The 23,788-nt window shown below is 51.3% G+C and overlaps 11 protein-coding genes across 11 annotated transcripts; 4 read left to right on the top strand and 7 right to left on the bottom strand.

Moving 5' to 3' along the window:
* Positions 1-228: 228 nt before the first annotated feature.
* Positions 229-2,143, top strand: BO85DRAFT_484835 (uncharacterized protein; the record flags this gene model as incomplete). The annotated part of the gene is made up of 2 exons (XM_025663265.1): positions 229-261; positions 1,250-2,143. The coding sequence occupies 2 exons, from the start codon at positions 229-231 to the stop codon at positions 2,141-2,143; spliced, it is 927 nt and encodes a 308-aa protein (XP_025519007.1).
* Positions 2,144-2,887: 744 nt separating this feature from the next.
* Positions 2,888-3,776, bottom strand: arfA (putative ADP-ribosylation factor; the record flags this gene model as incomplete). Its single annotated transcript, XM_025658522.1, has 4 exons — positions 2,888-2,980; positions 3,068-3,133; positions 3,214-3,458; positions 3,629-3,776. The coding sequence occupies 4 exons, from the start codon at positions 3,774-3,776 to the stop codon at positions 2,888-2,890; spliced, it is 552 nt and encodes a 183-aa protein (XP_025519006.1).
* Positions 3,777-4,559: 783 nt separating this feature from the next.
* Positions 4,560-4,910, top strand: BO85DRAFT_484833 (uncharacterized protein; the record flags this gene model as incomplete). The annotated part of the gene is made up of 2 exons (XM_025663264.1): positions 4,560-4,611; positions 4,672-4,910. The coding sequence occupies 2 exons, from the start codon at positions 4,560-4,562 to the stop codon at positions 4,908-4,910; spliced, it is 291 nt and encodes a 96-aa protein (XP_025519005.1).
* A 962-nt stretch (positions 4,911-5,872) lies between these two features.
* BO85DRAFT_365156 (uncharacterized protein) lies at positions 5,873-7,980 on the bottom strand (the record flags this gene model as incomplete). The annotated part of the gene is made up of 7 exons (XM_025655730.1): positions 5,873-6,226; positions 6,276-6,662; positions 6,720-7,045; positions 7,093-7,206; positions 7,257-7,588; positions 7,656-7,684; positions 7,738-7,980. The coding sequence occupies 7 exons, from the start codon at positions 7,978-7,980 to the stop codon at positions 5,873-5,875; spliced, it is 1,785 nt and encodes a 594-aa protein (XP_025519004.1).
* A 1,391-nt stretch (positions 7,981-9,371) lies between these two features.
* On the bottom strand, positions 9,372-11,566 carry BO85DRAFT_446245 (putative ethanolamine kinase). Its single transcript, XM_025659463.1, has 6 exons — positions 11,460-11,566; positions 11,078-11,352; positions 10,884-10,995; positions 10,342-10,805; positions 9,952-10,289; positions 9,372-9,903 (listed from the first exon to the last, which is right to left on the bottom strand). Exons 2-6 carry the CDS (start codon positions 11,240-11,242, stop codon positions 9,729-9,731), a joined length of 1,254 nt encoding a protein of 417 aa, XP_025519003.1. The 5' UTR covers positions 11,243-11,352; positions 11,460-11,566; the 3' UTR covers positions 9,372-9,728.
* Positions 11,452-12,024, bottom strand: BO85DRAFT_186945 (uncharacterized protein). The gene has a single exon (XM_025654395.1). The coding sequence runs from the start codon at positions 11,853-11,855 to the stop codon at positions 11,568-11,570; it is 288 nt and encodes a 95-aa protein (XP_025519002.1). The 5' UTR covers positions 11,856-12,024; the 3' UTR covers positions 11,452-11,567.
* A 1,333-nt stretch (positions 12,025-13,357) lies between these two features.
* On the bottom strand, positions 13,358-14,534 carry BO85DRAFT_365022 (cysteine and histidine-rich domain-containing protein; the record flags this gene model as incomplete). Its single annotated transcript, XM_025655723.1, has 3 exons — positions 13,358-13,670; positions 13,759-14,281; positions 14,429-14,534. 3 exons carry the CDS (start codon positions 14,532-14,534, stop codon positions 13,358-13,360), a joined length of 942 nt encoding a protein of 313 aa, XP_025519001.1.
* On the top strand, positions 14,368-15,251 carry BO85DRAFT_446244 (uncharacterized protein). The gene has a single exon (XM_025659462.1). It carries the CDS (start codon positions 14,868-14,870, stop codon positions 15,177-15,179), a length of 312 nt encoding a protein of 103 aa, XP_025519000.1. The 5' UTR covers positions 14,368-14,867; the 3' UTR covers positions 15,180-15,251.
* Positions 15,252-15,774: 523 nt separating this feature from the next.
* Positions 15,775-18,774, bottom strand: BO85DRAFT_484828 (transcription factor domain-containing protein; the record flags this gene model as incomplete). The annotated part of the gene is made up of 5 exons (XM_025663263.1): positions 15,775-16,430; positions 16,491-17,743; positions 17,795-17,867; positions 18,474-18,554; positions 18,654-18,774. 5 exons carry the CDS (start codon positions 18,772-18,774, stop codon positions 15,775-15,777), a joined length of 2,184 nt encoding a protein of 727 aa, XP_025518999.1.
* Positions 18,775-19,629: 855 nt separating this feature from the next.
* On the top strand, positions 19,630-21,820 carry BO85DRAFT_390789 (MDR family MFS transporter). Its single transcript, XM_025656786.1, has 4 exons — positions 19,630-19,920; positions 19,976-20,793; positions 20,870-21,220; positions 21,316-21,820. Exons 1-4 carry the CDS (start codon positions 19,732-19,734, stop codon positions 21,608-21,610), a joined length of 1,653 nt encoding a protein of 550 aa, XP_025518998.1. The 5' UTR covers positions 19,630-19,731; the 3' UTR covers positions 21,611-21,820.
* Positions 21,821-21,888: 68 nt separating this feature from the next.
* BO85DRAFT_186786 (uncharacterized protein) lies at positions 21,889-23,442 on the bottom strand. Its single transcript, XM_025654394.1, has 2 exons — positions 23,184-23,442; positions 21,889-23,080 (listed from the first exon to the last, which is right to left on the bottom strand). Exons 1-2 carry the CDS (start codon positions 23,332-23,334, stop codon positions 22,206-22,208), a joined length of 1,026 nt encoding a protein of 341 aa, XP_025518997.1. The 5' UTR covers positions 23,335-23,442; the 3' UTR covers positions 21,889-22,205.
* Between the last annotated feature and the right edge of the window lie 346 nt (positions 23,443-23,788).

The raw sequence follows: 23,788 nt of genomic DNA, 5'->3' as shown, positions 1-23,788 counted from the left end.
CCAGTACGGGCATGTTGTCGCCTGAGGTATCAGTTTGACTGATCAGGCCAAAAGAAGCAACCACCAAAACTGAAAGACAAGAACAACAGGAAGTACAACCACCAGGCAGAACACACACACAAGGAACATTCTCCCTCGTGCCTTTGCCATTGATCTGCAAGGCGCATCTGCACTATCTTCTTGATCCGACGCTGGCCGCCTCACCTAGACTATACTCGACTTCTAGGTATGACCATCTCCTACGAATCCTCGGCAACAGCGGTAAGATCACTCTTCAGTTGTCAATTGACCCAATATAACTGACAACACAGTCGTGAACTTCCAACAGGATCGATCCGAGCCTCTTTCATGAGAAAGAAAAGCAAGCATCGAGTCCAGCGTGACCCTACCCACGGGCCCACAGTTACCCCAGCTTTCTCTCCACACGCCCAGACACCAACTCACATTCCACCGCCAGCCACGAAAGCCTAGCAAAGACCAGACCTGAACCCATTGTGCAAGAATGTGCTGGATTGGGAGCACTGCCTCGTGAGAGAGCTCTTAGAAGGGATAGGAAAAGTCACCCGCTGACTGGGTCGGCATGCCGTTGCTGACCGAATAGATGCTGCGGAAACTAACTCGCTAGTCTAGTTAATATTTGCTTTGCTTTTAGTTCCCGAGACCACTCCCATTGGAATGGCTGTCGTCATACATCACAGTGACGACGATCCGTCTCGTGTTTCCAAGATCTCATGATGGCCACACCTTTTGTTTACCGCACACTAAATTATGACACTGAGAGTTGCTATTACCCTATAAACGGAGATCAACTTTCTTTGTCGCCTAGGCAGCTTTCGCCTCGCGGTACTTGCGGTGTGTGATGCAACGGTGATGATTGGCCCACCTGTCCATGCACGCTGCATCCAGCAGGTTCAGGTTCTTGATCAGGAGGTCTCGATGCCCCGACGGATAGCACTGTTTGCTTCCCCGGCCATTCAATACCAACTGGGTCAGTCCAGTATCGTGGCACCTGCGGTCTTGATGCCGATGACTAACTATAAAAGTAGAGAGTGAATCACATACTCCCGGAGGTATGCAGCTCTCCCGACTCGAAGTCAATTGAGATAGAATCTATACCACTCATCCATACCCTTCCTCCCAGCCAAGCAACGCCAGTCTTCACTACATAAGGCAGGGTGAATAACGAACTGACGACAATGGTCCGTACCTCCTCGTTACCACCCAGCAAACCTCCATTAACACCAAACAGGAACACCCGACAACCAACCACACCTACAGTCCACCCCTGGACAGCATATTCCTCCTCCTACCAATCCTCCTCGTACCAACCATCTTCCTCCTCCATCGCATCCACAAAGACTACCAAGCCTTCCTCGCCCTCGGTCCCGGCGGCACTCCATCGACCCCAACAGGCTACCTCCGCATCTGCCTCCTCCGACTCTTCACAATCCGGGACCCCTTCCAACCGCCCTCCCTCCCACCAACCCTCCTCCCCAAGACCGGCCTCCTAAACTCCAACAACCTCCCGCAACGCCATGGCCCACGCCCCACCGTCGCCGGGATAGCTCCCCAGCGCCAAATGACCCAAAAGGCCAATCCAGCCATGTACGAAACCCTCGCAACCGAGATCCAGAAATTAGTATCCCAAAACCCAGACGCCCTCTACGAAGGGACCTCATGCTTCGAAAAACACAGCACGGGCATGTTCTGCTCCAGCACCGACACACCCCAGCAACAAAGCGCAGGCACGCTCAAAGACCGCGACATCTCCTCACTAATGATGTCCCGCAACCAACAATGGCGTCACCGCCGCACCTGCAACGGAGAAGTATGTCACGCGCACCCCAGCGACGGAAGTCTGCATTTGACGCTGCATCCGGCGGACGTGAAAGCAGTGATCGAGCGGGGCTGGGGTCAGCGACATCCATTAACGCGGGAGAGCTGGTGGTGGTGTTATTTGAGGACTGTACCGACGGGGTTCGTCATGATCTATGCGCCGAGGGATCAAAAGGAGTTGGAATGTGTCTTGAAGATTATTCGTGCTGCGGCGTGGTGGGTGAGCGGGGAGGAACTGGTGCAGCAGAAGACGCAGAAGTGGGAGGGAGCACCTGTTCGTCGTCAAGTTGTCGAGGGATGTAGGTGAGGTGAAGTTAATGATCATATATATACACTGTATATACATGGTAGTATAGTATATCAGTTCATATATATAGTAGAGCAACCAAGATCGTATTGGATAATTGGCTTTGGGGATGTGGGATGTGGTAATGGGGCGTTCGTTCAAGGACTCGACACATGGGGGAAACGGAGGAACCTGAAAGATGGATAGACTGCACTCGATAATACTAGCTATAGTTATAGTCATAGTCATAGTCATGTTATATTTATAAAATGTTATCACAACTCACTAAAAGTAGAATAAAAAACCGGCCACTACATGCACTCGTTCTACATTCTCATTCTCATTCTCGGGGCCAAATGCATCACAGCCCAGTCCATGGATATACTGCCTTTCCCTTTTCCATTTTGTCCCTTGTTCCCGTTCCCTCCCTTATTTTGCGCCGAGCATGAGGTCGAGTCGAGTCGAGAGAAAGGGAGGGAAGGAAACGGCATGCGGTTGAGAAGCACAAAGGCAGAGAAGAAGTCGTAAAAAAAAAGAATCGGGCGGCGCCAGGGTGACAAAAGAAATGATAAAAAAAAAAAGTAAAAGCTAATAGCATAGAGGAATGAAGAGCCGTTAGAGAACATACAAGAACCACCAAGTTTAGCAAGCATAATCCCTTTCCCCTACACGAGGTGACTTTGCCGGCCCCGGTTCCCCATCCAGCATCCGCAACTCCCAGGTTCACAAACTTCCAGGTATTCTTCCACTCATTAGATGATCAGTTTAGTCGCGGTTCGTTTTCCGCAGCGTCTCAGCAAGCCACTCCAGACCCTCGTACAGACCGTCACCAGTCGTGGCGCAGGTGGATTGGATGTACTAGAAAAGGGAAGCAAGCGCGTTAGTTGAGTGGATACTCGGGAATCGACACCTTAGGTGTCGATATGCGAGGGGCATATAACTTACCCAGGGGCGGCGGGTGAGGCTCTGCAGACCAAGCTGCTGAGTGATCTCGGCAGGGCTCATGGCGTTCTAAAGGAAAAGAAAGCCAAAGTTAATATCCATTGTTTCGGCCTTCACGTTGTTGCGATGGGAATAGATTTCAAGCATACCGGCAAATCTTGCTTGTTGGCGAACACCAGGAGAAGGGCATCACGGAGTTCATCCTCGTTCAACATGCGCTGCAACTCCTCACGGGCCTCGACGATACGGTCACGGTCATTGCTGTCGACAACGAAAATGATACCCTGAGTGTTCTGGAAGTAGTGTCTCCAGAGAGGACGGATCTTGTCCTGACCACCGACGTCCCAGACGGTGAACTGAATGTTCTTGTATTCGACGGTCTCGACGTTGAAACCTGCACAGCACAAAACAACACTTGTCAGTCTTGTTGTTTTCCCATCGTGGATTGAATTGCATTTCCAAGCACAGTATCGTTCCGTTCGGCGCTGAGCCAAGCCCAACTACTGATCGATGCCAAGTTCTGCTTTGTCTGGGCCGAGAAAAGGGAGAAAGAGGTGGACTGACCAATCGTGGGGATGGTGGTGACAATTTCACCCAGCTTGAGCTTATACAGGATGGTGGTTTTACCGGCGGCATCGAGACCGACCATCAGAATACGCATCTCCTTGCGGCCCCATAGCCGGTCGAACAACTTGGAGAAAGTGAGACCCATGACGACGGTTGCGTGAGATTCAAAGGTCTAGGGATGAGAATGCGATGTTAGAATCAATCTGACCAAGAGAGTCCAGGGTGTGCGAGATCCACACCGCACGGTCGGAGAGAGAGGGGAGAAGAGTGAGAGAGTGAGAGAGACAGAGAGGGTCAAGCGACAGAACACAGACCTAGTGACGTCGGGCAGAGGAGGGGGAAGGTATAGTATAAGGGTAAAAGGGCAAGTGGTATGACGGATGGAATGGAGTGGTGGACGAGGGGCGAAGGTAATCAGGTTAAGGTAGTCACGCCGGGGAAACACGGCGGGCAGGACAAATCAGGGGGAGAAAGCGGTGGCCGTTAAGGAAAGGAGAGGAAGGGAATAGAGGTGTGTGATCGGGTGACAAAAATGGAGAGGAACCAGCCGGGGAGAGGGAGAGGGAGAGGAAGGGGGAATATAGCAAGACTTACCAGGTTGCGATTGAAGCTGGAGAAGGAGAGAGGGAGGGAGAAAGAGGGAGAGTTGGAAGGCGTGGATACGACACAAGACAGTTAGAGAGACAAGCTGGAGATAGTGAGTGATCAGTCAGTCAGTCTCAGTCAGAGTCCGTCAGTTCTGTTAGTTTCAGTCAGGTCGGTCAGGTTCAGGTCTTTTTTCCCTTGCCGTACGCCAGAAAGACGGTTTTTTTGACGAGGTGGTGGGAATTTTGGGTCGAGAAATTCAGCCGCTCGGCGTAGCTTCCGTCACTAACGAAACCAGCTGGTCAAAAATACCAAACTATGTATTCTATTCTCTGTTACCAGGATGTCTTTTACGCAACAAACAGGCACAATGCTTGCAATTGAAGACAAACAGTGTATATAGATTGAATCTAGGATAGTAATAGAGGTTACCACTAATACTTAATACCATCCAGCAGACACAGACCGTCTCGACGAGGCTCTCGTGGTGTCCTCCTGCTCAAGACTGCGGCTCCCGAAAGGAAAAGAAGAGGACACGGTGTTTCCCGTCAATGGATTCCCGGTTGATACCAATTCAACATCCCTGTTGCTGCCTCGAGATCGGCTTACCCACGAAACAAGTCCGTACCGTTTTTACGCCAAATGGAAACGGGCTTCATCGTTGCCTATCCTCATGTCGCCCACAACGGTCTAATGCTGCTACCCGTTCACAGCCTCTTTGCTTTGCCCAGCATACTCTCTTGCCTAGTATCTATCTGTCTCCCTCCTTTGCCCCCCTGGGCCCCTCTTGGTCCCGAGAAAAGGTCCAGACACCCGGATCGGTGCCCACTCGGACACCTGATAGGTTCCCGAACAAGGCTTTCTGGGTACCCCGTCCCAGTGGATCGCCTTCGGTGGCACTACTATGGGGTGCAAGTCAAGAAGGGTATCGATGGATGTCTTGTGCTCACGCCTGTCGGTCAGTTGTCCCTACAACATTGGGAAGTCGATGAGGATGATTTCAGGGTAAATTCCGTAATTTGGTGGCCATCGCACTAATCACTCTCCTGATTAGATTGACGAATCGTCACGCGCATAAAGTACGCCGTTGCGTTAAACACTTGGGTTCGTGCAAGCCCTCGGAACCCACAGGGGCCACTTTCAGCTCACTACGCGTCATGCTATTATTCATCCCTCGTGCCAGATAAGCAAGCGATCCTCAGCGACGGGCCACTGCCGCATCATCCCCGTGACTCCTGGGGGCGTGGCATTTGCAATTCCCCGTATCGGATTTCCATCATTGTTCGAGGCCATGCCGTCATGGCTCGTGCTACTGGTGTGGGCCTCAGGAGAATAATCGCGAGAGCATGTGGTAGGGTCTTGATGGACCCTGATTTGGATGGGGCGAATGCACCCGATAGGTAACATCGTTCGGCCAAACAGATTACATAGCAGTGGCTTGTCATGAGCCATTCGAAACGTGCACTGCGGAATAAAGTAGCAGCAGTGGAGTAGACATGTGACTGGTCTCTTCTCGAGATCTATAGCATCGGATTCGCTTGCATGGTGCTTGTAAGTTGTAATCTGTTCATTCGTGTGCAGGGCTGCGCATTGTGCAGGAAGCTCTATCTATGCTGAAGGCTGGGTATCTCTTATCGCAACACATAACTCGACGCGTCAAGATCGATGGCTTGCGCCGCCCGATGTCTCGTTTCTACGGTAGGAAACCCGGTCTTTCGACATGCGGAAGAAACTTCGGGACAACGATTGGTAGATTGTCTTGCCTTCCACGGTGTCGCTGGCGTATCCAAAAATCCAGAGCAGGACCATCGACAGGAACAAGATCACACCAAAGCTGACCCAGTACTGATTGATCGTATATTCGCCCTTGACGTTGCGAAGCTCGGTGGAGAAGTAACCAGTCATCAGACTGACTGGTAAAAACAGGATGGTCACTTTTGCGAGTAGAATTGTGATTCGCGTCAGCTTCTCAACGGCTTGCGAATCCTTGAGGGCGATCAAGTTGAAGTTCTAGTGATCGGTCAGTATATTCCTTCTGTTCCAGGATGGAGAAACATACAAGGAATGTGAGGTTTTCCTTCTCTGTCAGACAGCTCTCAATCTCCGACAGACAATATAGCTTGATGCGATCGAGCAGTCGTTCGAATCGAGCTACAGCAGGCGGACTAAGCTGGACACCTACATCGGCATCTAGAGTTGAAAAGCTGAAACTTTCCCTCGTCGAGTGGCGAGTATCCCCAACTTCGTTTTCCGCAAAGCTTTGTCCCATTGCCATTGGAAGTCGATTTGACCGGGCCTCGTCACGCAGCAGACGCTGTCTCTGCAGTATACGCATCATGATAAGTTCATAACTTTGATAGAGACGTCTCAAGACGGCCAACTGTCTGCCCAGCCGATGTAATTCATGGACCAGGTCAACCTCCGGTCTCGATAACATGTCTTGCCTCTGAACAGTGTTAATGTATGCGTGTGAGAAGGTAAAGAGCCATCACCATGGACTTACAAGTCTGTTGAGGGATACCCCGTATTTATGTTCGCGTTGTGCAACGAGAGCATACGATGAAACCCAGTCATCGAATATATAGTAGAACAACAAGCTCGGCCCATCTTCTTGCTTGATGCTCACCTGTTCTGGACCACCCTCAAAGAACGGTCTTACTCGAATAGTAACCAACGAGTCACTTTCAGACGAAGCAAAGTGCTGTTTCGAAACGCCCGCAAAGATGAGCTGGATGTTCCTGCGGACTACGCCGAGCACAGCTTGCAGCTCCTTCTCCGATGGCCCAGACAAACCAGGGAATGGATTCTCCTGCATGCAAATAACCGTTCCTTGACCAGTCAGCACAACATCCTCGTGTCTCCAATAGCAAACTTACCATCATTACATAAGATCAACCAGGTCCATAGTCGCTTTCCATCCGGCAACTCTTTCCCATTATGTTGGTCTGTTTGAGGAATAACAAATAGCGAATTGTACCCAATACAAGTATCTAAATCTGCGTTAGTAACCGCCTCAATGAATTCAAAGATATAAGCATACACTTTAAACCATAGTCCACCGAGCAAAAGTGCCAAATCTGATCGATAACGTTGCCAAAGGTAATGCCTCTGAACGCCGCCAATGCCGCAATCTCTTCAGGATGTCTCAAGTTCTGTAACGCATTCCCCTCCACATCATCTGGACGAGACCGACGAGAGCGATCGGTATTATTCGAGCGAAAATTATTCCTCTGTGGCTCAGGAGGCACAGGAGGCTTCGAAGGACGTTCCACCGGATCCGTACACATCAACCCCTGCAGCCTCTCTGAAACACCATAGTGATTCGTAAGAGTCTTGATCAAATCCTTCTGTTGCTCCGGAGCCCAGATATTACTAGAAAGACACAGGTCAACAACCAATCCTAATAACAGAGGGGCAATACTAGAAAGCACAAACGTACATCCACCTCGTCCCAAAACACTTCGGTTTCTAAGCCATCAACGTCAGCACTCCATCTCCCCCACTCCGCAGACAGCACATACAGGTTTCCTCAACATCGCCGCAATATCCTCCTGCCCCAAATTCACCGCACACCAAGCATCATCATTCCCGAAGTCGAGCACGAAGTTACGCGTTTGAGAATCCTTCAAGAGCTTCAAGTAAGCCTTAAGGTTAGTTTCGTCATCGATATCGCAGAACGCATTTTGCAGATTCGGTCTGGATTTAAATCCGGCGTAGTATTCCTGAGGTGTTTGGAAGGTGGTTGAGCGGACGAGCTCGGACATGCTTAGTTAGGATGTAGCTGCGCGTGTCAGAAAGATATCAGTAAAAACGATGTATAATAAGTAGTAGCGGAAGATAAAAATGCCCAGAAACTCAATGCACACAACAAACACAGGAAGATTGAAGAACAGAGCAAAAGACGAAAGACAAGGCTGTCGGCGCCTCTAAATAACTAAAAACGGACGCATAGCTAACGTAACCTACTAACCTACCCTGTAGGTATAGTCTAGCCCAGTCAGTCAGTCAGCCCAGCCGTGCAGGTGCATGATGATCGAAATCATTCGAAGGGCTGAGACGAGAGCATAGTCAGTTGCCGCGGGGGGGGGACGAGAGCTAGGAACTAGTAGAGGGGTTGGGATTGGTGCATCGCAGCTGACTGACACACGAGGGCGGTGCGACGATCCATCACAAGCGCCCTTCAAGCTGAATGTTTGAGAGGGTGTGAGGGTATGCAGATTAGCGCCTGTGTGACAGGCACCAATCATGAGTACCGGGAAGGTGCATACTAGTAGTACTAAGTACTAGTAGTTTGGGGAGTGTATTGCTGCGCCATCATTAATATGGGGGGCTTTTCTTTCGGAGAATGATGCAGGTGCTTTAGGGTACTAAGAAGAGGGGGCGGCTATCGAGTGAGCGTGTTAGTGTAGCCGCAGGGTCGGCCAGGGTCTATACTAGTATGTTTGCGGGTGGGCGTTGGAGGGTTGTGATGCTGGCGAGAAAGGTTTATTTTGAGGTGATTCTCGCAATAACAATTTGTTCTTGAGGATTTGATAGATTGGGATTATTATGCTATCTCATTCAGAAATAGAATAGAATGTGTGGTTTCAAGGGTAGAAAATGGTATCCGGAGTTGCATGTCTAAGCCACATTGCAGTGGCTTAAACCTTACAGGCATCATCGGAGCCGAACCATGGATGCCTAATGGAAAGGTACACCAACAGGGATCTCTTATCGAATGTTACGTAGATATTTCTAGGATCAATAGAATCTAGCCGCTGGGGGGATAGGATGTGTGGTCGACCATATGTAGGAGACAGTGGCGGTGCACACGACGATGGTTAACCAACGGTGTTCCATATATTATCTTAGCTTCGACTTCAACTATGCTTTCTCAACCTATCAGTGAGAGTCGCAACACTCTCAAACATAACGCAGAGACTAGACGTCATGTCTCTTTGGAGAGTAAGTAGGACATCATACAGATGCTGTCGCTACTCGGTTCAGCTGTCACGAACGTTAGCGCCCGTGACCCACCCATTTCTATAATTGGGTCCGTGCCCAAATGGGTGGATTGCTACTGACCATCTGATTCTCTCAAGTGTCTTTGGAGGTTGTTGATCCTTAGAAAGCCAAGCCTGTATCTGTGGCAGAAAACTGGTTGGTAGGACAACATCTTGAAGCAATGACGTATGTTTATCTGTGTAATGACAAAATGATTATATTATCTATCAAACATTCGTAACTATAGACAAGAAAAAGGGACAAAAGCCGCGGTATAGTCATGTCTATCCCAACAGCATTTCCACAATCATCGTGGAAAGAATATGTTGAATATAAATATTCGTGCATCTTGTATCCCGTCCCTAGAGGATACCGCACCCCCATCAACAAAATCTTGTTAAACTCTGACAGACGGCCAGACTCTAAATCGCTTATGCTATCGCTGGAACGATCATCGCTTGCTATCTCAAACAGATTTCGAGGGAGGTATACGAAGAGTCGGGGAGGTGTTTATATACGGTCACATCGATTAAGCTTCTTGAGCCCATCGTCGCTCCCGGAGAGGCATCTCTTCACCTGCCTGGGTCCGCGACCCGTCTACCTCCCGGCGCCATGCGTAGTATTCGCCGAGACGGACCTCGGCGTAGGAGGCGTAATCGAAGTCGATCTGTGAGATTTGGGCTTGGATGAGTGACCACACGCCCCTGTTTAGATTAGCATGTAGTATATGAAAAACACGTAAGGGATAATACCAGTAGAGTCCGGGAATGCCTCGGAACCGATCAACGTCTTCGTAGAGTCGGTCGACAATCTCCCCTTGAGATGACTCCGGGAGACCCTTGTGGTAGCTGTAACTCTTGACATATTCGGTCAAGAACTCGCGTCGCACAGAACGGGTGGGCAGCATGTTGTAGTCGCAGTCATAACCGCCCCATTCGGCAAAGTGGTTGACAATGTCGAAGGCGGCAGGTGAAGGGGTGGCATATTCGTAGTCGATGAAGTTGACAACGGCCGCTTCGTCTTCCGAAGAGGCGCTTTCGGGCAACACGATGACGTTCGCGCAAAGAAGGTCACAGTGAGAGAAAACCAACTAGTGTGAGGTTAAATGGTCGTTCCGTATAACAGGGACTAGTGCTACGTACTCCACCATCGCCTAGGCCCTTTCCATCGTCTAGCTCGCTGACAACCCGCTCCAGCTCCTTTTGCAGACTAAGTCTCCGTTGGCGCTGCTCCTCCGTGGTCGTGGGCAGAGCAAGGATCCATTTTTGGAGCACACTCCACATGCTCGGCCCAGGCTGCTTTGGGGTGATCACGGAGATGTCCTCGTGCTTCAACTTCTGGCAGTGTGCCGTGGCCTCATCTACATGTTGCATCAGGGTCACGTCCTCGGCGGGCATTAGCGGTGTGGCAGCTCCCTTGATGGGCAACACCGCATGCCACTGCGCAAGTCTCCTGGCCACACCACGCCAGACGGCAGGCGTGGCAAGGTCCTCCGCGCTGGCTGGGCGGCCACGGAGAAACCGGTACAGGAGGCCATTGTTGAAGCGCGCCAGGAGAGGAGGGGCTAATCCATGGCTGGCAAGAAGAGCATGGGATCTCGTTTCTCCTATAGGTAGAAGTATCTACTCAGCAAGTGTCGCAATGGGCAGAGAGGAGGGGCAAGTAGTGACCCCGGGTGGCATACTTTCGCGGTCTATGAGGATTTCTGTGTGGTTACCGTACGCTCGCATCAGTACTGCTTCTTGGTCTATCTGCTCCTCGGTCAAGCCAGGCTTGCGATTGATGATTTTAAGAAGCTGAAGCCACGTTAGTCCCATAGAATGGCGGTGTTGCCTCTTACAGCGAGCACCGGCGAAGAGAACATTGCGAGGAACACACAGTATTGGTGATGCCATCCGTGAACCGGACAAACTCGATCTTGTTGTCCGGTCCCTCCCAGTGCGGGTTGAGTGTCAAGATGAGCCTCAGCGCGGAGGCATGAGAGTCGGCATGATTGTATGATAGGGGAATGTGACGAAAGGGCCTGCGGTCTTCTGCATGCATTATGGCGGTTGTGGGAGAATCCAAGGGGTTGAAAGGAGGGAAAGAAAAAAAAAAATGGCGGTGATCGAACAATACGCGACAGTCGACCAGGGTCTAGCCGTTCTAGAACTCTTCCACGCAAAGTCAGCCACACGATTCAAGCGATGTGCTAGTTATTGGCATGATAAGGCATAGCCTTGAATTAAAGCACACATGTAGAACAAGGGTACCCACGTACCTACTAAAAAGTGATAGACAGAACAGGAGATTTTCCTTTTCCCGTGTGGTCCGTGAGCCGTCCGAAAAGGGGTGATTACGAGTACAAATTGGCCGGCAATTGATACTCTCAGAGACAGGCGCAAGAGAAATGACGAAGAGGAAGAGAACAGGAGAGGAGGAGGAGAAGATGTCGCCGCTGGTCTCGTGCCAGCGACTCACTGATTGGAAGGCGGCGGCGGGCCCTGAACCCCTCCTTTTCCGCCTTCTGAGGATTGCACCGCAGCCAACCAACTGGCTGGCCATCCGTTGAGATGACGCCAGTGTTACCCCTCCGCTGAATAAGGCATGAAGACTCGTGAGGAAGCTTAGAGGGATGATATTGGGTCCTGGCACAGCAGGTCATCAGTATCACCATCAGTGATGCTGGCCGACGGCATCAGGGGTCAGGGGTGTGTTGAGCGTATGGTGGCAGCGTATTGATGGATACAGTACAGAACAATACGCAACATAGATAAGATAATGGTAGAGAAATAGGTAGGAGCACCTTAGTATAATAAAAAGGAGGTGATTATAGGGATACAATAGAGTAGTAGCTACGAGCCAACCAGTAAAGTATGCCTACTTTCCACATATGTCCTACATTGTTGACAATAACGTCCAAGCAAACGTGTCTATATACTGCGTAAATTGCACGAAAGCCTGAACACTCTCGCTGCGAACCTATGATATCTAATCCATTGCATCCTCTGCAAGGAACAATATAACCTCACAAGCCATACACACAATAAAGTAAACATCGATATACTCCCACCATATAATACCCCGTATCAAACAACCCAATACAAACATCCATACAACATAGAATACACAGGACACCTCCACCCCACCTCCCTCACCGATCCCAATCCTAACCTCAATCAATCACATGTGATTCCCTTCAACAACCACTCACCAACCAACCACGTGACCAACCCAAACCCCAACCCTACCCCCTCCCACCTCGTCACCCACTAGCCCCTAGCGTCCCCACCCTCCAGCCCCTACATAAACCCCCCCCTATCCGCCCGCCCCCCCCCCTTCGCCCTCCTTTTTTTCTTTTCTTTTCTTCATCATCAGTAGCGGTTTACTTTTACCTTCAAGTAATTTAGTAAATCTTTTACCGGGGCTCCGTCACCGTACGGCTCGCTGAGGGTTATCTTGTGTGGGATTTTTTCTCTATGGGTTTCTCCTCCGTTCCCAGCCTTGCAGAGCAGTTCGTCTTCCTTTTTCCCTTACAATTCATGGCTTGGCTAGGGTTTTTTGTTCGAAAGGATAAAATCCCCATGCGCTTGAGCTGTGGAGGAGGCGGTACATTACATTCCTTTCAAACTTTGTTCTTTATGTTGAATGGGGTTTGATAGAGGATTATATAGAATCTTCGTAGATGGGTGTTGGTTGGCTTTGTCTTTGCTGTACATCTTATATATATTCCTCTATCGAAAAGTGATATTGGGGTGTATACATGTGCCAGCGGTGAAGTTGGGTTTCTTGAAATCCGTGTGTCACGTGGTTTCATTAGCTTAAGGGCTTGTGGTTGTAGCATATGGCATGCGCATTTGGGCCCAGGCTTATTGTCTATGCTGGAGTTGCGATACTACTACTGCTACGCAGTCTGTCTCATCGAATGGATTCATAAGACTGCCCTTGGATTGCACCAAGTATGATGATTGACTGTGCCAGTGCACCTTACTATATCGGGCACATGTCTACCTGCTGATTAAGGCTGATCTTATTCAGTTCTTCCGGATAAGATAAGAAAAGACACTCTTTCTCAATGCGGTCATCACTTTTATTTCATATCTCATACCAACTATACTCCACCCCAGCCCTCCCCCCCTCACCATTATAAAACGTATATATCTAAAAAGGCAGCTGCTACTACACCCGTCCAGCATTTCCAATCTGGATTCTCTCTCCCGACCACTTATCATCGCGACGCAACACCGGCCAGCTCGTCCCGTCGGCCTTGACCAGGGTCAGCTCCAACTTGGTGCCCAGCACGCGGAACTTGGACTGCTCGGGGTCGATGGGCGCAAACAACTCATATGAATCCGTGTAGCGCTTGTTATCCGTCGTAGGGAGGTCCAGCTCGATCGACGTGGCCTTGAACTCGACCTTGGCGGTGTCTCTATTAATCTTCTTCAGGTAGAGCGAGACGTTCACGGAGGAGGCGGTTTGGTAGAAGTCGTTCCTGTTGTTCATCCATAATATCTTAGTATACTCTTCCAATCCGCAGCAAGCGGCCGCAAGCTGTAGAGAGAAAGAGAGTGGTAGCTCACCTAACAGACTCGACCTTCTCTTCACCCGCCGGCTTCCCCTTCCCCACAAACAGATGCTTCTTCTTCTCCGAGCACCCCTGAATCTTCAAGAACTCATCAAACTCCAGCACCCGCTTCTTGCAGCATGACCAGCCCTTGCTTCCCTCGTGGAAGATCGGCTGGCCCGGGTGGTACACGCACTTCTCCTCGTCGCGCGAGACGTTCGCATCGTAGCCTGCATTACAACCGCGACGACGGCAGGTCGCGTTCGCGGGAATGGCTAGCTCCGGGTCATCGGACTCGGGTTCTTCAGGCACGGGGGTGGGCGCGTTCGAGGGGGGAGGGATAGCGGGGGAGTTGACGGGGCGGGGAGGAGCGGCGGCGGCGCTGGGGACGGGAGTAGCGGCCGGGGATGGGACTTCAGCGGCGGGTTTGGGAGGTTCGACAGGGGTGTCGTCGACAGTGGAGTGTTTGCCTGTGGTGCAGGGAGGGATGGCGAGGAATTCGTCAAAGGTGAGGACGCGGGGTTTGCAGCATTTCCAGCCTGCGGGGTGGTTTCAATTAGTAAGTTGGATCCGATCATGTTTTAAGTAGATAGATGAGTGGAACTGAGTCAGGAAGAAGATCAGATAGACGGTGGATCAACTAAACTACTCCCAAGGTCCCCCCTCGGAGTCCTCTGTTTAAATACCTTTCTGTCCTTCGTGGAACACCGGCGGGCCAGGATGATAGACGCAGGGCTCGTCGGCGTCGGTGAATTCCTTCCCGCAGCCCTTATGGACACACTTGGAGGCCATGCTGGGGGAAATGGGGTGGAAGCGACTGAAATGAGAGGAAGCAGAGCTGAGTAAGAGAGAGACCGACGGTTTAACGGTATCTCCTGGGGAAGAGATATGAGTTCTATGGGGGGGAAAAGATCGATCGTCGCAGACATCGAAGGTCGAAGAACCGCCGCTGAGGTTCGGCCCAAACGGGCTTAGCCGGGGGTGAGAGCTCGAAGGTTCCAGTCATTCAATCCATTCTTGCTCTTCCCCGCGATTCCATCTTCCAAGTTCTATACCCTTGATTGATTTACTTCAACTTAGTTGAGACAGCCCAATAGAGTCTGGATCTCCTTAACTTACGGCAACATGCTCCCCACCGCCGCCCGTCTCGCCGCTGCTCGCGTCACTCTCTTCACCCGCGCCAATTGCGGCCTCTGCGACACCGCCAAACTCACCGTCACGAAGCTGCACAAGCGCCGTCCCTTCGACTACACCGAGTTGGACATTCAGCTCCCAAGCAATAAGCCTTGGAAGGATGTCTACGATTTTGATGTTCCCGTGCTACACGTCCAGTCGGTCCAGACTGACGCGTCGTTGTCGGATCCGAAGAAGTTGTTTCATCGGTGGACAGAGCAGGAGATGGAGACATTGATCGACGAGGCGGAGAAGAAGCAGTAGCTGGAGACAGCTGTCTAGGGTTGTGTATATATATATACTGTAAATATGCATGTATTATGAGTTCTATCTTGATATTCGGATTTGTACGGGGGATCCGCAGCATTCGTATTGGTCGCCTTGGTCGCAGTGTATTCGATAGGAAACTCGGCTGGGTCACCGCACCCGCGATGACGGAGATCTACATAAGTCGATCTCAGTCAATGTACTAGAGGAGCTCGTGGGAAATTCAATTCGAAGTAGTAAGTAACTACTGATAGTAATGCTAATAATATGGGATTTTTTTCGGGGCTTAGTGCTGAAAATGGGCTGAAAATACTAGTATACTCCTAGCTATATATTATCCAAGTGATGGTAGCTGGGGTTTGGATACTATCTGATAGATACTATTGAAGTACTAAGTAGTTGTCGAAACGGCGTTTTTGCCAAGTACTAGTAGGCCAAGCGATATATCACTGGCTATCCAGCAGCAGGGGTGATTCAAATCTCTTAACATAAAGTAGATAAGCAGTAACATCAAACCGATTAATATAGTAGTATGTTCTATAATATTTAATCATAACTGCCATCAAACAAAAACAAAGGGTATCTATCAACATCACATATCATCTCCCACCAAATCAACCAACAAACTCTCAACCCAACCCAAATTCCTCCGTTGACTCTGACTCTGACTCTGACTTTGACTGTGACCCTGACTCTGCCTACGCCCTACCCCGGACGAATCCACAGCACCGCCACTCGTCCTCCCCACCAACCTCGCCCTCACCTCCCCATCCAACCCCATCACCATCGCATCACCCACATCCCGCTGCAACGCACCCGCCAGGTTTTCGAGCGTGCTTCTCCCCAACCTCGCAAAACGAGTATACTCCCCAGCTCGGAATCCTTCATACCTCGCCAACAAGGAGATAACCCTCGTCCAGGCCCTTTTCAGCGGCGCCACGCCCGGAATGGGACACAACCGCGCAGCCAGAATGACAATCCCACAGGCATAAAGATACTCCACGTTCTCCCAGTAGGGCGAGCCAGTACTGCGCCAGGTATCGTCCGGGCCGCCGTCGAGCAGCCCGTCCTCGGTTTCTTCAATCAAGTCGACGAGGGTTGCGGCAATGGCGGCGCATTTGAGGGAGGTGTCGCGGACGATGGTTACTAGTATTGGCGAGTTGATAGATGAAGAAGGATCAGTCTCTGACATGTGAGGGTGCTTGTTTGAGCGGCAGGGGCATTTGGCGGAGAGGGCGAGGCCAAGAGCTAAGAGAGGTCAATAGAGTCGAAGTTTGAGATAGAGGTAGCGGGCGTGCAGGGTGTGACGTTGGCGGCGGACTATGGGGTCGTCCGCTAGTTCGAAGGTCTCACCGGTGCGGAGGAATGAGGGTAGAGATGTTTGCCAGTCGTAGAGAAGAGCGTCTGTTTTGAGAAACGGGGAGATGTCCAGGGCGAGGAGTTTCTTCGCGGCGCAGGTGTCTGGTCGGGTTCTTGCTTCGGATTCCCAGGCAGTGATGTCTTCGACATGGGTGTAGAGTCTGGCGCATGCGACCAGGAACTCGATAATTGAAGGCCGGTCTCCACTGGAGTTGGGCGTCCCTCCGGAGACGGTGTCGATGTAGTCAGTGTCTAGGTGTGTGGGGAGGTGCACCTGGAGTGGGTTGTTGACTTGGGGCGGTAGGCCTAGCTGTAGTGCTAGCATTCGCTCTAGGATGATTGCGCTGTGCCAGAGCCTGCGGCCGAGTTCGCGCTGCTGTCTTTCTCGGCCGTTGCGGGCGGTTGCTTGGGACTGGAATCCTAGGGTTTGCATGGTGCGGATGGTGTAGCCGATCAGTGCCCAAGCTTGTTTGGATTTTCCTGTTGCGTTGAGGTACTTGCATTGCAAGAAGAGACATTGCACACGCACCCAAGGGGTGCTCTGCCAGTCTGGGCTGTTTGTCATTCTCTGGGCGTGGTTGAAGAGGGACTGCAGATAAGCTTCATCTACTTGGCGGTATCTCAGACCGGAGAGACATAGAATCATCATGAGTATGGCGTGAAAGCCACTCGACCCAGCGGTGAGGTCTTGCACGTCGCGGACCTTTTCACAGGCCGACTGAAAGTCTGACAGGTCGAAGATAGGCCAGTTCACGTAGTCGCGGGCCAGGTAGGTGGCGATCAGGCTGTCCATCAGATCTGAGGGCAGTTGGGCTGGAGATTCGGCAATGGTGGAGTGAGGAACGCAATCTGGCCCTGTATCTTGCAACGAGAATATGCCATCTTCGATTGGAGCTTCAGTCTTGACGCGGCCTGTTCTTGCATCTACGGCCTGCTGCAGCCGGGTCAGGCGCGCAATGTGGGCATTGATCCCGGTACCCGGAGTATTAGGAGGGTCGCTGTCATCTGAATTGATAGAATATACCTCCACCGAGTCATGTCGGTTTCGATCATGCCGGGGAGGAGAGGACTCGTCCCGCCGACGCTTCCTCTGGGAGCGCGGGGCAACATTGGAAGTATTCCGTGGCAGGATCTGCTGCCTCGGAGGAGAGGGAGAGCGACTCTCATCCTCTGAATGAGATATTTTGGCTTTTTTATGAGAGCTGCAGGATGTTAGTTGATTCAAAGATCATACTATACACGTGCAGACGTACGTGGCGGGAGGCATATCCTCGGGCCGGTAGGAACATTGTTCGTCGAGTCCTCGTTTCTTGCATCCTCCACAGGCTGGCTGGCATTAGCTCCACTTTACAATGGGTAAAGAGAGAGATCATGAACAGACTAGGTTGAGACCTGTCACATCCCCGCCTTTTTAAGCGGCAGACGCAACAGGGAGTTGGGGGAAGGTTCATGGCGCGGGCTGCGCGTTCGGGAGGCTACTTAGGAATTGAGTCTGTGTGATGTAGCGGTCGCATGTATGCCTGTTATACCGAGAAGATAATAATAAAGCGTTGATTTTAAATATGATATATAATATAGTCTGAATGTCACAGAGACCCGCAACCTACAATGAGTGCCGCAGCCTCTTTCTTAACTGAAGGATGGGAAAATACAAAGGTAACTTCCCGCGGGCGCGTCCGTCAACTGGTGTCACGCGTGGCCCGGGCTGCCTGGTGCTTCTGTATGTGAATCCAATCTCAACCTCAACCTGATTCCAACCCATACAAAAATAATGAAATAAATTTGTTACTATTATATGTCCGCCATTCCCAGTACTAGCCAAGTCCTCATGCCATCTCCTTTAACCATCACATCCATGGCTGCCCTCCTGAGGAGGGTCCACACACCCGTTATCACACAGCTTAGCATGGCCAACCTGGCCCGGATTCGTACAGTGGAAGAGGATGTTGGTCAGGTTTTGGTTCTCATATCCGGTGCCTTGGAGGGCGTCTGTCAGATCAGATTGAGAGAAGCCTATACCGGTTTCATATTAGCATCAGCTAGTCAGATGGAGAAGTAGATACTATATGACCTGATAGTACATATAGTTGGAATAGTTGGAGTAGGTCTTACCCTTATCATTCAACAGCACATCCGAGCAGTAATCAAAGCTCGGGGTGCAGGTCTTATCAGCCACAGATAGCCCAGTTAGGGTCAGGGTGAGGAGGGTGGCCAAGATGGTAGGTGGCTTCATTGTTATAGGGTATTCGGGTATACTAGTAGGATGTATTCGATAGTAATGGGAAATAGGAAGAAAGGGTGAACTTGGTCTAGCATGGATGCTGAATGAGTTTAAATATTCCTGTCTGATCACATTCCTGGTGATGTCTGCGCTGCGGGGATTGGAATGTGGACGTTGCTTGGTATGTCTCGTTTCATCATGATTTGAGATGACACTGTAGCAGTGAGTTTGAGCAGCTATGGTGGTGAAGACCGAGTATGTATGTGGCTTCACCCATTGAGATCTAGATTGGAGACTAGCATAGCATAGCACATCGCAGCGAGTCAGAAACCAGGACCGGTCATCCTCGGTGATCGCGCAACGCTGTTCTCCACTAATGGAGGAACCTCGGACATTGGGATACAGCGACACGCCATACCAGCAATGGCAACGGAGATCGACGGTGGCTGGATGACATCCAATGCCTAATGTAGTGGATGTAGTGGGGTTTCAGCGTGGTATCGATGCACTGTACTAGTATAAGTGGAGATATTTCCGTGCTTTCTATCGCTCCATCTTTCAAGTGAGACTCGGGGTGGAGAATGACAAGGATGGTATACCCGGCTTCATTTTGCGTCAACCCAATCACTTCTGTCAGCACCTCATGTTCTGGATAGGCAGAACTCAGGCTCGAATGCTGCCGTGGAGAAGGGTCTAATGCAGTGCTTAGTTGCTTTTTCCGCGGTTCTTTGTTCTCCTTCCTACCTATCACAACCCTGTCTCATGAGTTCTCACTAGTTTACTGAACCCTGCAAGCCTTGTTAGGCAGGATGAGACTAAACGCGTCTTGTGGCCGTGATTCGGGCTTTTGTTATGATGGGCTGTTCCCCTAAACTCACCGTGTCAGTCTAAAACGTATCGTTCTTCCAGTCTGTCAGTCAATCAGTCGCTCGTTACCTTTTCACTCGTTCAAATCCAAGGCTCTCCAACATGGAGAGATCCGATAGCATTTCCCTGCCCAGCATTGAGGCCCAGCAACCTCAAGGACAGGTCACTGACAAGAATGAGACCAAAGACAACAGTCAGAATGCAGCCATTACAGCTTCTCAATACCCTTCAGGGATCAAATCCTATCTCGCAGTTGCAACCTTGTGTCTGGCAATCTTCCTCGTCACCTTGGTATGCTATCCTCAGCTGGGTACCACATATACTAACGTGCAAACCCTACATCTAGGACAGCACCATCATCGCCACAGCGACGCCCTACATCTCTGACGACTTCCACTCGCTGGGCGATGTCGGCTGGTACAGCAGCGTCTACACCATGGTCATCTGCACGACCCAGCTCCTCTTCGGCAAGCTCCTTGCCCGCTACTCCGTCCGCTGGATTTACAGCATCTCAATGCTATTCTTCCTCGTAGGATCCGCAGTCTGCGGCGCAGCGCCCAACTCGCACTCCCTCATTATCGGCCGCGCCATCGCCGGCGTAGGCTGCTCCGGACTCCTAGTCGCAGCCTTCTCTCTCGTTCCCATCCTCGTTGCCCCAGCCAAACGCCCCATCCTCCTCGGTCTTCTCTCAGGATCCCGCGGACTCGCCACGACATTCGGACCTTTGATCGGAGGTGTCCTTACTGAGAAGGTCTCCTGGCGGTGGAACTTCTACATCAACCTCCCCATAGGCGCCGTCATCCAAATCGCCTTCTTCTTCCTCGTCCATCCACCAAAACGAGACCACGAAGCCTTCACCTCCTGGACCGAGTTCCTCAAGACCCTCGACCTCTTCGGTCTCGTAGCTCTCCTCCCATCCATCGTCTGCCTCCTCCTCGCCCTACAATGGGGCGGTCTCAAATACGCCTGGCAAGACGCCCGAGTCGTCGTCCTGCTAGTTCTCGCAGGCATCCTCGCCATCGCATTCATCAGCGTGGAGATATGGCAAGGTCCCAACGCGATGCTCCCTTCAAGGGTATTCACCCAACGCACCGTCTCAGCAGCATCCTTCTTCGGCTTCTGCACCGTCAGCGCCATCTTCGTCCTCACCTACTACCTTCCCATGTACCTCCCCCTCCCCTTCCCCTCCCTCCCTCTTCTCACAACCACCCCACAACTAACCCCTGGAACTTAACAACAGCTGGTTCCAAGGCGTCAAATCCGCGACCCCGATCCAATCCGGCATTTGGACCCTCCCATGGGTAATAACCAGCACGATCGTCTCCCTAGCGGGCGGGATCCTAATGTCTAAAGTCGGCCATCCGGACATATTCATGGGGATCGCCATAATCTTCGGCGCCGTGGGCTCAGGCCTCTTCACCACATTCACTGTCGACACGCCCACAGGGGAATGGATCGGATATCAAATCATCTTTGCCATATCGTCCAGTCTGTGTAGTGTCACCCCGTTGATGGTGGCGCAGCAGGCACTTCCCTTGAAGGATATTCCGATTGGGTCGGGGTTGGTCATGTTTTCGCAGACGGTGGGGGCGTATGTAAACCCCCTCCCTCCATCCCCCCTTTCCCTTTGTTCTAGGTGTTTTTTAAGAGACTGGTACTGATAAAGGTTATGTATGTTTGGTGTAGGTCCATATTCGTCGCCGTCGCCCAAGCGCTCTTCACGAACGAGCTCAGTGCCGGGTTAAAGGGGACTGCAGTGGGTGATGGACTTGACGTGAGTGGGTTGTTGTCTGGGGGGATTTCGACCCTTACGGAGGGGTTGTCTGGGGAAGCGAAGCGGGCGGTGTTGGTGGTGCTGAATGAGGCGTTGACGAGGTCGTGGCAGTTGGCGGTGGTGTTGGAGTGCGTGGCGGTGATTGGGGTGTTGGCGGTGGTGCAGGGGATGAGGATGAAGAGGGTTACTGCTGTTACTAGCAGCTAATCATTAGATGAGGGTTGAATTGTTGTTTTTTTGGGGGAATGGTGTTGGGTTGAGGTGCAGTGAGGGGAAAGGGGGTGAGATCAGTGGGGTTGTATAGGTAGTATATTAGTACTAGTAGTACTATATATGTTGTATGTTGATTGTGGTGGTGGTGGATGATAGTACTACATGGAAAAGAATATACTAGTATCTGAGGTGTGTGGACGTGAGTTGCTAGTACTTAAATAGCATGTGACTTTAATCTACAGCGCCGCCCTACTTCCTAATATATACGCATCTGAATACCACTGCAGTATCGCACGGTGAAGATTATTATATATTGATTGGCATACTGCACCCGACAGGCCAGTTCAGGCTGCTCCTATGTCCAGCCCATCCCATTCCTATATCCGATCCGTCCAACAGTCGTAAAGGCATGAAAAGAAAACAAAATGGGTGTCTCATCAGACTTCCCCCCAGCAAGTGATGTACAACGAAACCAAATACAGTGTGAGCGAAAAATCTGCAAACAAGAAATCATAATAAGCCAGCCAGCCAGCCAAACAACCAGCCAATCAGTTCTATGACTGAAGTGAGGATGGATGGGTCGGTGTGTTTAAAACCACATCACGCCCACCACTAGGCCGATCACTATGGCCATGCAGCTACCCCGGCGCATGTGCTCGGTCTCCTGCTGGAATCCCGCGACTTTGGACTGTCCGGCAGTCGGTGCGGTGCTGTTGGGGGAGAGAGCCGGCGGGGGCGGCGTGGCGATTGGTGTAGATGCTGATTGACTGGCGTCGTCAGCGGTGTCGTCTCTATTATTCACGACTACTGCTTTCGGGGGTATAGGTTGTTCGCGGGGTGTGTGGTTATGTGGGACTGTTGGATGTGAGGAGGTGGTGTGGTTGTCGTGTTGTGAGAGGTCGAAGTTGGGCTGGCGGGCTTGCCAAGCAGTCATGTTCTCCAGATACTCGCTCCCCGCGCGGCAGACCTGCTGCCATGAGGCACGGGACAACCCTAGCAACCATCGAGATACATCAACCACGCTGCTGGTGGCTGGTATCATGAAATTGCTGGTAGGCGACACCCCGAAAGGTCCGTCGTCGAGAGGAGCAGCTGGTGTAACTGAGGAATTGGTGAGGGCACTGAGTCGCGTAGGTAATTGCTCGATGGCATCACCCTCCGCTGCAAAGGTCGGAAGTGAATGCGACTCATCCGGCTGCCTGATAACCAATGCCTTAAAAGCGCGGACTCCCCGAGTGAAAGCCGAGGATTCTCGGGCCGGAAATGCCAAAGGATCGGTATCGAAGACGGCAGCAGCCTCAAAAGAGCTCCGAGACGGCGCGTCCACCGCACAACGTCGCGGACGAGCTTTGCGCTCATAGAACCCCTGATAATATCCATCTAGGAGCCATGGCTTCCAGCTACTCCCAGAAACCCGAGATCTTGTTCGAACATCGGCCCAGTTATCTTTTACCCGAGAGACATCTGCAGCAGCACAACCGTTAGCTTGTCTGACTCAGCCAAACACATGGGGGGAGAGAAAAAGGGGGAGGGGGGAATGATAGAAGAAGAAATGAGGAATGCATACGTCGAACGTCATTGCGATAGCCAATATACCCCAGGTTGACGTTGTAGAAATCCCATTCCTTTGCGAACGACGGCACCAAACTAAATAGCGAAAAGACCAAGAGAGCAAGAAATGGAATGGCCCCAGGTTTCTGAAGCCCCGACCGCATCATCCACAGTCAGCGACCGACGAAGGCCTGACGTTTGGGTTTCCAATCCACAATCCTCGGAGAGAAAAAAAAGAGGTATTTCTAACAGCCGATGAGGATCCCGCGTGCTTGAGAGGCTTCAAGAACGAACAGCTTCATTGCCAGCGAGGAAATCAAAATTAAAGGAAAAAAAAAAATAAAAATAGTGGAAATTGGAAAAGAGCTTCAAGGTTCGGAGGGTTTATGCAAGTAAGTAAAGAAGTATGTATAGATGCGTCGCAGCCTCGTTCAGTGTCTTCTGACAGACGTGATTGCGCGCGCAACCTTGGGGGGCAGGACCTCGTTCGGGTGCGTTTCTTTTTTCAGGGTCTTGCGCTGGATCTGCGGTCCTTCGCTTCTGGGCGATGATGTCGATCAGGCGGTCGGACGGTCGGGAAGGGAAAGCAGGCGCGTCCTTCTTTGCACTCGAGCCCCCGGC

Source organism: Aspergillus piperis (assembly GCF_003184755.1).
Source record: "Aspergillus piperis CBS 112811 unplaced genomic scaffold BO85scaffold_3, whole genome shotgun sequence".
Classification (NCBI taxonomy): Eukaryota; Fungi; Ascomycota; class Eurotiomycetes; order Eurotiales; family Aspergillaceae; genus Aspergillus; species Aspergillus piperis.
This window is presented reverse-complemented; position numbering and strand designations above follow the sequence as displayed.